The 12,515-nt window shown below is 33.4% G+C and overlaps 1 protein-coding gene across 3 annotated transcripts in view; it reads left to right on the top strand.

Annotated features, from left to right (window-relative positions):
* Positions 1-10,938, top strand: part of TMEM168 (transmembrane protein 168) — a 30,204-nt gene extending 19,266 nt beyond the window's left edge. For all 3 annotated transcript variants that reach the window (XM_080818151.1, XM_080818150.1, XM_080818149.1), the window contains exons 3-5: positions 976-1,118; positions 3,233-3,507; positions 8,929-10,938. In XM_080818151.1, the coding sequence (XP_080674277.1) occupies positions 976-1,118; positions 3,233-3,507; positions 8,929-9,476 (966 nt within the window). In that variant the 3' untranslated portion in view covers positions 9,477-10,938. The remainder of the gene's footprint in view (positions 1-975; positions 1,119-3,232; positions 3,508-8,928) is intronic.
* Positions 10,939-12,515: the final 1,577 nt, after the last annotated feature.

The following is a 12,515-nucleotide window of genomic DNA, read 5'->3' as shown; positions in this document are numbered from 1 at the left end:
ATTTTTTTTTAAATTTCTTCTCAGCCTAACAGAATTCATTGTTTTTGCACCACATCCAGTGCTCCATGCAATACGTGCCCTTAATACCCACCACCTGGCTCCCCCAACCTCCCACCCCCCACCCCATTTTTTATTAAAATTCTGAAGGAATTAGAGAAATGCATGTTCATGAACAGAAGCAAACATATAACCATATAGTATGTGCAGTAGCAACACAAAGAATGGGGAATACTACTAGCATTGTGAAGCTATAGATAAGACTGAGTGATTATTATCCATTTTCTTTTCGCTTAAATGGGTCCTTTGTTTTTTTGTGTGTTTTTTTGCCTTCCTTTTTCTCTTCTGCTTTTAGGATGCTTAAATGCCCTTTATGTATATAGAACATATATACACACGCATACACATTTTTACAACTTTGAATTTACAGAGTCTAGAGCTTTTCAAAGGAAAACTTTATTAAAAGTTTAAGACAGGGATTCATTTTAATAGCTTTAGAATCTTAAATTTTCTATAAGATTTTATTTTCTTTAATTTTGGGCTTTTCACAGGAAAAAAATGAGTCCTTTCTAAAGTAACTTTTCTGATAAAATAAATGAGTGTGTTATTTGAAAAGTGATTTAGAATATGTTGGTTTTTAACAGGAAAGAATTTGTTTTCTCGTCTTTAGTGTCATACCAAGAGGGTTTTGTTTTGTTTTTTTTAGTTTGGGTAGGATGTTACTGGGCAAATTAAAAAAAATAGGTTGTGCTGTATTTGTTTTGCCACAACTTCCAAGAAACTTCCAGATTAATTTAGGTTTCATTGCTCAACCTTATATACTTTCTCTGCTTCAACCTGTAATTGTTTTTAGGTTATTAATTGTTCTTTTTATCTTTTTTGGAAGTGGGGCAAATATACTTACATAAATGTACATATGCACACACATAAGTGCAGTCACACATGCCGTATAAATATGCTGTTTTGAACTTCTTTTAGCCAACAAATGGAATCTTCTTGAGCATGTTTCTGATAGTTTTACCACTGGAATCCATGGCTCATGGTCTCTTCCATGAATTGGGTAACTGTTTAGGAGGAACATCCGTTGGATATGCTATTGTGATTCCCACCAACTTCTGCAGGTACAGTAATCTAGTGTAATTAGTAGTGACTACTTGACTCTTAATATTTTCCTAATATTTGTATGAATTTGAATATAAAATGTGATTGCTCATTTTTTCAGAAGTATAGTATTTTCAAAATATAATGCTCTTGCAGTTTTTTTCATTTACCCCAAATGTTTAAAAAGTTTTATTAGCTCTGCGTAATGATGTAATCCTCAGGATTCAATTTAAATATTTTCTTGATAAATGTGATTAGCTTATACTTAGTTAAAAAATCAGAAAATATGAATGATGCTTCCAAGGAAAGGTCCTACCCTTTCTTTAGAAAAAGGTCCTATCCTTTCTTTAGAAAAGGTTATCTTAAGAAAATGTCCTACAAAACAACATGGTGAAATTGAATAGAAACAACCTGCTGAAGTTTAATAGAGTGTATACTGAACCTGAGAGTCCTAAATGCTAGTTCTGTGTTAACCCTAAGCAAATCATAACTTCTCTGAACTTCAGTGTTTTTACCTAAAATGCCAATGACAGGGATGTCTGGGTGGCTCAGTTGGCTAAGCATCCAACTCTGGATTTCAGCTCACATCATCATCTCAGGGTGGTGAGATCAAGCCCCAAGTTGGGCTCTATGCTGGGCGTGGAGCCTGCTTAAGATCCTCTCTTTCCCTCTGCCTTTGCCTCCCCCCGCCAAAAAGGCAAATGACAATACCTATTCTTCCCATCTCAGAGGAACCTGTTATGAAGAGGTGATGAGAATATGAATGTAAAAATACTCTGCTCACTGGAAAATGTTACCAAAAAATTGGGAATGAAGTTAAACATAATATTTGTTTCATTGTAGTTTTATTCCAAAATAATTTTTGTCCTTAAATGTGTGGGAAATCTTTTTGAATCTGTAAATATTGCCACATTAAAAAATTTTTTTTAGTAAGTACCTTTGAAATAGAAAAAAATAGTTATTTGCTGTTAATGAATTTTGATTACCAAGTATTCATAATTTCTTTTTTGATTTTTGGGGTGGGGAAGAGGGAAGACTTGAAATAAAAAATTTATTTCAAATAGTTGTCATAAAAACCAAAAGCAGAGTATTTGTAGTAAATATTTTCCTTCATGTTAAAGGCTTTATAAAAAGTTGCAAATTCTTATGAGACGTAAAAGGAATAGATTTAAAAGGATCACATAAAGTAAGATGTGACAGTTTAGCCGAGAGAACACATGGAAATAGCAATTTGCACTAATTTTTGTTAGTGCGTTGCTTATTCTTTTACTGTTTGTGACTGCTAAATGTTACATATACAGCACAAAGTGTCTTATTATTTTAATGAAAACTAGTGTCATTAAAATAGTACTGATAATATATGAAGCAAAATGTAAGGTTTTCAAAACTACTGAAAGAACTTCCTTTTCTGGATAGGAGTGATGATTTTTTTTTTCTTCCTGAATATTGGTATTTTGATTCTGCTAGCTTTAAGACATGGTTTTTCATCTTTACTACAGTACCATTTTACATTCGTACTAGGATCAGATCTGTCTTCAGTTATTGTTCAGCAGTATAAGGCAGTGGGCCTAAATTTTAATAACTGTTTCAAAATGTCATTTACCAACAATTTCTTCTGTCATTTGTGTTCCTTAACTTAGTAGACCTTTAATGCAACCTTATAAAGTCTGTCTTTTTCAATATAGAAATATAAAGCATATTGCTTCCATAAAGTTTTTTGTCAAGGAAAGAAAGTTCTTTCATTATAGTTCCCACCTGGGTGTTCTTGAAATGCAGGGTAAAATCAGTATGATCTTGCTTTTAGAAAGTCTTATTCAGTATCTGTCATTTGGTAAAAGAATATGAATACAGAACAAAGAACAGTCTTATCTACATTTGAAGATCTTTTCCCAGCTTTCAGTTTGGTGACTATTTTATTGGTTAGAGAAAAGTTCTATAGAAATGTAACTTTTAGTAATTAGGTTCTGATGTTCAAGCTTAATTTTTAGTACTTTAATTTAGAAAAGAGGGTTTTAAAAAAATTCTTCCATTTAGTTATCAGCAGCTGTTATGATGCTCAATTACAAATGAAGAGTAAGAATGTGACATAGAAAATACACTCTTTAAACACCAAAATAATTTTTTTTTCCTTCAGTCCTGATGGCCAGCCAACGCTTCTTCCACCAGAACATGTGCAGGAGTTAAATTTGAGGTCTACTGGCATGCTCAATGCTATCCAAAGATTTTTTGCATATCATATGATTGAGACCTATGGATGTGACTATTCCACAAGTGGACTGTCTTTTGATACTCTACATTCCAAACTGAAAGCTTTCCTTGAACTTCGGACTGTGGATGGACCTAGACATGATACGTATGTTTTGTATTACAGTGGGCACACCCATGGCACAGGAGAGTGGGCTCTTGCAGGTAAATGTACCTCTGGCAATTTCACTATTATAAAGATAGACCTATTTATGGAAAGTTGCCCTTTACACTGCAACATTAAATTTCCAAAATTCTTAATTTTCTGCTTCACAGTTTACTAAGTATACAGGTGATTCTTTTTTGTTTTTGTCTTCTCTGGCATACCTGTTTAGCATAATATTAGTAATCTCTAAAGGTTTTGAGAATTATATCTTGTATTGATTGGAAGAAAAAATCGGCTTAGTCTAAGAAATTATCAGTTTCCCTTTAATATATTTTTAGAATTATTAAATATAGTTTCATTTTTCAGAAGCTAATTAACTTGACCAGTACTTCTAAGTCTTTAAATGTTATGGGTGCTGATTTCAATAGTTCTGCACATACACAGTTTTATTTATGTTAGAAAGCTTATAAGAAGTTTAAACAGCAAGTGAGGTGATATAGTGGGAGTAGTGCTTAGGTCAGGAGACCTTGGTTCTTGTCCTGATTTTGTCACAACAGTGTTATTTTTGTCAAGTTACCTAACTTCTCTCAGTTTCAGTTCTCTCCTCTGTAAAATGAGGGGGTAATATTAAATCTTCTTGCTAACTGTAAAATGAGATCTATTTTAGATGTAAATTTGTTCATTGGGCTTCCCAACTAGAATAGAGACCGCGTAAGTCATGGGCTTTGTTTTATTAATTATTTGCTTAGTGCCTATGACAGAGCCTGGCAGATCCCTAGTAGGGTTCCTTAAGTAACAGATAGATGGAAGAAATCATTGAATGAGGGCACCTGGGTATCTTAGTCCTTAAACGTCTGCCTTCGGCTCAGGTCATGATCCCAGGACCCTGGGATCCAGCCCTACATCAAGTTCCTGCTTGGCAGGAAGCCTGCTTCTCCCTCTCCCACTCCCCCTGCTTGTGTTCCCTCTCTTGCTGTGTCTCTCTCTGTCAAATAAATAAATAAAATCTTTCAAAAAAAAATCATTGAATGAATCATGAAAAAAAAGGTAATTTTATTTTATGTTAGAAATAGTTCTTTTAGAACTTAATTCTATCCTGCTTTTTCTTTAACTATTATAGATGTTTTACACTAAGAATACCTACAAATAATAAAATAGACATAAGTAGAAATAGATACTCAAATCAAGTACAAATATAAACAGAAGCATTCTGGAAGGACAGAGGTAGAACTCCCAACATAAGAACTCTAAGTGGGGATGATTAAAGGTTAAAGTCGAGATTATTTCAAACCATCATGGTTTCCCAAATTGCATGCTAGATTTGAAATGAGGGTTTTATCATAAAAATACGTTGTGATTTTTGGTTTTGCGAATAACTTAATGGGTGTCTAGGAGTAAAGGCAAATATTTATTGGGCATATTTGAAGCAGTTACTATGCTTGGTACTCTGTATACATTAAATTTAATCTTCACTTAAACTTTCAGGTAAGTACTATCACCTCTATCATCTTCATTTTTCAAAGAATAAAATGAAAACCTAAAGTTGTTACATATCTGTGGTCATACAACTGGTAAGTGATGGAACCATAATTCAAATCCAGATCTGCCTAACCCCTTAAAGTGTATTTTCCCCCCATTGTACCATGTGCTGCCAAGGCTAAAACCATTTAGGTAGAGAAAATTGCATGTTCTGGTTTAGTAGATATTTTTGTTAGCACTGTTCACCCATTTCCTAAATACCGTTGAAGAAGGTAGTCAACATCAAAATTACTTGAATACAGTTTGTAAAATCTTTTACTTGACCTGTAACTTGTTAACAATTCAATGTAGAAAACTTTTTAAGCCTTTATGGCTATTTTAATTCTAGGTAAAGTATACCAGTCTGTGTACTTGACCTTAGAGCACAGAAAAAGAGGTTCTAGTCAATTCAAAAATCCTGACAGAAATAGCATTTCAGACCTAAAAACCTGGGATTGATTACTGAAAATTTACTGTATTGCTTATAATACTGAACTCTTTCCAAATCAAATGGAAAAAGGCATAATTTTGGTGGTCATGCGTATATCCCTGGTTATTTGTAAGTATTTTAAGAAAATAATTTTAAAAGTAAGCTTGTTGTATGTTAACATGAAGGATTTATTAATATAAACATTTCCCAGAAACTTTGTATTTTTCCACTTAAATCTTTTAAAAATTTATTTCAAGTATCTTTTAAAAGATGGCTTTGGAAGTAAATTCTACATGTACAGTTTCCTACTATTTATATCAACTTTTTCTTTTCCTAGGAAAAATAATAGACACCAAGATAAGTAATATATATCAGTGTTCTTAAATTTTCATTCCCTATGAGTTAGCAATAATTTATGAAGACAAAAACCATACAGTATGGCTATATTTTAGGTTAATATCTAGCAATTACATTCTGGAATGGTATCTTTATAATATTTTTTGAATATGTCACCAATGAGTTGACCATTATAGAATTCCTCTCTTAGCCAAGAAGATTTGTTCTTCTATGTGTAACTTTCTTTTTGGAGACTTTATGGTAAAAAGTAGAACACAGTGGAGAAAGCACATGGCCCTGCCTTCTCCAAGAAGGGTAGGTTCATCCCATAATTCACCAACTCTATACTCTCTCAGCTTGAGGCACCAAGTCCCCTTGGAGGTAACCAGGTTGAACTGGGGATAGAGGCTGAGCCTTCCTTTCAGTTAGTTCCTGCCTTGGGCTGCTAGAGACATAACCCTCAAAGGCAGATGATAGTACTGAACCCTCCTGCTCAAAGAAAAATGCTTTTAATCCATCTCAGCCCACGTGACAGAGAGCTTTGAGCTCTGAGAATTACATCTTTCTAAAAACCTATAAAATAGGAAACATCGTGTCTGGATTTTACATGGGAGTTAGCAAGTAAGAGCAGGTCCAGAACGAAGTACCACTGTGAGAAAGAGAATCTCTATTTGCCCTTATATCAGATACCTTTACTCACAGTATGTCTTCGAATATATAGTAGTCTCCTTAATTTATGGAGTTTCATAAGATGGAATCAGTTATTTTTGCCTCCTTGTTTCAGAGTAAAAAACAATTATGATAATGACAAGAGAGAATTAAATGAAAAAAATGTAGATAATCTATAAAGCAGTTTATCACAGATAAACAAAGCCTTTAAAAAGCAGTCTCAATTACTTTAACTGCATCAGATGGCTGTTAGCTGAGATAAATGTAAGTACTTTGCATCTGGGCCAAAAGCCAAATGCAACATAGAACCTATTCATAGGAGAAAGCAGAGCAAAACAAAACAGGAGAAGAGAAATAGTCAGTTGAAAAGGCTTTAATGCTCCTTTAAGTCTCTTATTGATATCTAAAGAGCATGTATGTAAGAGAATTAGTTTAGAATGTGCTTTTAGGATATTTATTGAAATAGTTGTAGAAGGCAAGTTAGACAATGATGTTTTGTGGCAGGTGGATTTTGTGTAATAGCTCTTGTAATCTCTGTCATTCTCTGATCTCTATGAGTAATTGAATAGAACTAGCAATAATGAAAAGTTAACATTTTACCATATAACAAAAGGTATCTTCTGGAGCTCTCTGTGAAGCAACACATTAGTAATACGCAGAGACCATGTCTTGAGATAGTGCCTCTGAAATGATAAGCATGAGTATAAGAACAATTCATGAAATAGTTTTTCATTGTCAAGAGCCTAAGATATAGTAGGCTGATGAATAAAAGAATATTAATTGTTCATAAAGAATATGTTGTTATACCCTGGCTTCAGAAGTCACATTACTAATGAATCCAAATACTAAAGGATTCTCTCTCTCTCTCTCTCTCTCTCTCCAGTGTCATTTTGATAGTTTAGCAAAGAGAATGATTGCTCTAGGTAGAGATGTGTATCTGAAATTGTTGGAGCTTGTGCCATAATCTCCATCTTAACATGGAGATTATACCATGTTAAGACTTTGTTCTGATCATTAAAGTAACATATGCTCAGTGTAAAAATGGTGGAAAATATAGGAAGGTGTAGCAAAAACTACCTGAAATCTAAACACCCAGCAATAACCACTACTGTTTTTGTAGATACACTTCCATGTCATGCTTTTTCTCCTAGTATTATAGACATTTTCTTGTCAATAGAATTTTTTAAAAAATACCATTTTATTATAATTCTCCCTCATAATTTCCATTCCCTGTTGTTTCAGATTTTACACTATCATAGATAGCAGTGGGAAGAAGATCTTTATATGTAATTTTTGTCCCCATTTCTGCCCTTCCCTTAGGATAAATTCCCTAGAATTGGAATGATTCTGTGAATATTAATGTACCATTGAAACACAGGCAAGAGTAGGGTAAGTAAGGATAGCACTTGCTTGGGTCACAGAATTTAAGAGGATGCCAAAAATTAAATAGTCAAGATAGTATTTTAGTGCCATATATTTAAAAATCAAAATTAATACAAAAAGACCTATTATAATGAACTACATGTAAAACCTACTAGCTTTAAGACAAATTTGCTTTAGACTTTTCTGGTTATGTATTTTTTTTAATCCTGTGTTGTTTTTCAGGTAATAAAATATATTTAGGGGAGCCTGGGTGGCTCAGTCGGTTAGGTGGCTGCCTTCGGCTCAGGTCATGATTGCAGGGTCTTGGAATTGAGCTCCGCATCGGGCTCCCTGCTCAGTGGAGAGCCTGCTTCTCCCTCTCCTTCTGCCTGCTGCTCTGCCTACTTGTGCTCTCTCTCTCTCTCTCTCTGTCAAATAAATAAAATCTTTAAAAAATCCACTATAAACTCGTTCTTGGTACAGAAGAAGAGTGTTTCTTTTTCCTTCGGTAGGTGTCTATGTATAAGGCAAGGTAACATTAATTTATCAGTGATCAGTGATTTTCAAAAGACCAACAAACTTTTTCTGTAAAGGGCAAGGTGTTTTTGGCTTACTAGTCATAAGTTCCCTATTGTAACTGGTCAGCGCAGGCACTATAGAACAAAAGCAGCCATAGACAGAATGTACATGAATGTTATTTATGGAAATAAGAAGAAGAAATTTAAGTTTCTTGTGTTTTCACGTGTTGCAAACTTCTGTTCTTTTGATTTTAACCATGTAAAAATGTAAATCAGTTCTTAGCTCTCAGGCCAAACAAACACAGGTGACATGCTGGAGTGGCCCATGAACCATAATTTGCTGCCTGTGATATAGAATATTGACTTTTCATTTTTTTCACTAAATTTTAATTTTTATTTCTTTCACTAAATTTAACTTCATAAATACAATTTTCTTAATTTATTGTAATCTATTCCTTTTTTAATGTAACAAGGATTTTTTTTACCCGAAGTTGAAAGTCTGTTTTTAAAAACTCTTCTGACGAGATACTTTGAAAGGAAGGCTCCATCTATTTTTTTGGCCTACATATTTAATTCCAGGAACTTAAACTATACTTAAGAGGAGGCTTCAGAAATTATTACTCTATTGAATTTTCTTTTGTTCACAGGTGGAGACATACTGCGCCTTGACACACTTTTAGAATGGTGGAGAGAAAAGAATGCCTCCTTCTGTTCTCGCCTTATTATCGTATTAGACAGTGAGAATTCAACTCCGTGGGTGAAAGAAGTGAGAAAAATCAATGATCAGTACATTGCAGTGCAAGGAGCAGAGATGACAAAGACCATAGATATTGAAGAAGCTGACCCACCACAGCTGGGTGACTTTACAAAAGACTGGGTAGAATATAACTGCAACCCCAGTAATAACATCTGCTGGACTGAAAAGGGCCGCACTGTGAAAGCAGTCTACGGTGTGTCAAAGCGATGGAGTGACTACACTCTGCATCTGCCAACAGGCAGCGACGTGGCCAAGCACTGGATGTTACACTTTCCTCGTATTACTTATCCACTGGTGCATTTGGCAAATTGGTTGTGCGGTCTGAACCTTTTTTGGATCTGCAAAAGTTGTTTTAGGTGTTTGAAAAGATTAAAAATGAGTTGGTTTCTTCCTACTGTGCTGGACACAGGACAAGGCTTCAAACTTGTCAAATCTTAATTTGGAACCCAAAGTGGAATATTATTGAGAGTTCATACTACCAGTTATCACTAACTTGCCATTTTTTGTATATGGTTTTTTTATTTGTGGAAAAAAAACCTTGCTACTTCTGTAGCTGCTCTCACTTTGTCTTTTCTCAAGTAATTATGGTGTTTGTGAGATGTTGGGAATAAGCATTTTATCCTACAAGTATGTAAGGAGTCATAAATGCTCATGCTGTATAAATGAATAACAGAGGTTAAAAATAACAATGCACTTTGAGGAATGTTTGTATATGCCTCTGATTAGAAAGAAAACACTTGTCTATGCTCTGCAGTGGCCAATGAAGAATAATGCCTTATTTTCTAGGCATAGATTAGAGAACGTAGACCAGACAGTTTGTTTACTATTATAAGAAAACTTCCAATTTGCTTACAAAAGTTTTTTTGTGTGTGTGAACAGCAGGTTTGAGTCCAAGACCATTTGAACAAATACAAACTCTTTCTTAAAAAAAAAAAAAAAAAAAAGGATAAAGGGAAAAGCCTGAAATGAATGCAAAAATGAACTTATAGTCTACCATTCAGATGTCTTGGTTGTGGCCTGTTAATCAGTATAGTAGTAAAGCCCAAACAACTGTTGAGTTCAAAACATTCTTCATGTAGGTAACTGTAAGAAGCTAGAAGCCTGCAAATCACTCCTTCCTGCATTGTTGGGGTGGAGAGAGGGGTTCTGAAAGCACTGGCAATTTTAAGAGTCTTTCTCAGGTAACTGTTTTAATGAACAATGTTTCCAGCTACAAATTCCTCCCATATAAATTGTCTTCCCTTTCAAAAAGTAAACTCTTAAAAAAATTAGCAATTTCTCATTGATTCAGGCTATTTTCACTATTCAGAAATGATTTTGATCTCTGGAATTAATGCTCTGCCATGAAAATTATCTTTCAGATCTCTCATTAGTGATGACATTTTTTTTCTACTGAAGGTCAAAGGATTGGAAACAGGTCATTTTTTTCTTGTATACATGTAATGTATTATGTAAAAAAGAAAGTATTCATATTGGCAATTTTAGTTATGCATAATGCTGTGGTTGTAATTTTTAAAACGTAATTCAGTGTTTTGTCTGATTAAAGCAGGCACTGACCAGGGTATCCCTTAAGAGGTAATTTACCTCCCATTCCCTTCCAGTAATCCTTACATTCTAAATTTTCTTATCTGAGAAGTAACAAGAAGGGAGCAGAATTAAATTAGGGGATAATCTAATCTTTGTTGTTTAAAATGTGACTTCTCACCATTGAAGCCATTTTTCCAGCCTCAGAGAGAAAATAATGCCTCTACCATTTTCTACCTGGTGACTTGAAAATTGAAGTTTTTGTTAGGTAGAAGTCACTTAGTGTCAGGGAACTTGTGAACCACTATCTATGCAGTGTTGTTACAGTCTGATTATTTCTGTGTTTTGAATATGATTTTCCTAATGCTTTGAATAAAATTTTAAAAATTAATTTTTCATTTAATGTGCAAAAAACAGTTACTGAATAATTTTAATATATTAAAAGTGATAGTCATAATAAATGCCCATTTATTAGAGTTCATGGTTGGTAACAAGTTGATTTGAAATTTTCCAATATTTAGTTACATATTTATATCAACATTATCCAAATGAAATAGTGTAATGTTTCATTACTGTTCAGAATTAGTGTAGCAGAAAAGCCAAGTGGTAAAATTATGAGCTTATAGCTACAAAAAAGTTAAATTAGCATTAAGTAAAATCTTTTAAATTCCAAGCCAATATTGAGCAAATTAGCTTTAAATAAAGCATATATCTTTACTCTGAGAAAGCCAAATATAAAGGTATATTCTGCGTTCTTTATAATATAATATTAAGATGGTACTAAAAATCAGATTCAAAAGGTAGCAGATAGCAGACTTATGGCCACAAAACTAGTGTTCTGATACACATTTTCTATGACCAAAAAAGTTCTGAGCTAAAAATGTGACTCGAGCCAATTTTTAACCACAGAGAATACCCACTTTGTGAATTCTCCTCCCAAACAAAAAACTATAAAATGAAGTTAAGAGGTGGCATCCAAAGTTAAAGCTGCCATTTTAAAACATTAACTGACAGAATATAATATGGAGAAAGAATATTATTGAAAGGATAAATTGATTGGTTACTCTAACTTAAAAGGTTAAAAACTAGATCTGGCAATAAGTAAGGATAATTTTCTTATGGCTTTCATTTTATATACCATATATTTATGAAGGAGTTACTGGGAATGATAGGAATTACTTCAGGGCAAAACTTTATCAGCCCATAAAAAATAGTTAAAATGGAGATGTTTTTCAATATAATGTTGATTTAATTTCTTACATGATACCTTGCTGAAACCACAAAAGCACTACACCCTAAAAACATCTTTAAAAAACTATATACTGTTCTGTGATGAATTAAGGGAGTCAAGTTCTTTCTCTTCCTATAATTTTTCAGTTATGCCATTATTTCATTTAAAAACTTTTGTTTTAGTTTGCTCTGACTAAACTCTTCTTCCCTGGGATATTTGGATTTATCTTTGCATAGCTTTCTATCTTGCTCTTCTTAATAAATACAGAATTGTACAGAAGACCATTTTTATGACCAGTGTTTTCATAAGTCTATTAAAAATTGCATTGCTAATTAAAATGCATTTATATTTAATGCATTAGTGGGTAGGTTTTTTTTTTCCCAGTAAAATCTTCATTAGAATCTACTTGTAACTGTACATTTTGTTTGTAAATTTTGGCCTAAATATATTTGCTGCTTTGGATATTGCCTTTTTATACGTATTCTTTCCCATTTAGAGTTTAGTCTCCTTCAAAGTAATGTTCTACATTACCTTTCCACAGAGGATAGCTCACATTATGTATGCCAGAAGAAAATGGTTTGATTTTAAGAATGTTGCTTGGTATATTTCATAGTGAATGCTCAAAGGATTTGGATCTGTCAGTATCTTTGAACATGTCCTCTATTGAAAACATACTAAATTACCCACAAATGTGCCTTGCCCCATAATAGGAGGTATTAAAA

Source organism: Martes martes (genome assembly GCF_963455335.1).
Source record: "Martes martes genome assembly, chromosome: 11".
Taxonomy (NCBI): domain Eukaryota; kingdom Metazoa; phylum Chordata; class Mammalia; order Carnivora; family Mustelidae; genus Martes; species Martes martes.
This window is presented reverse-complemented; position numbering and strand designations above follow the sequence as displayed.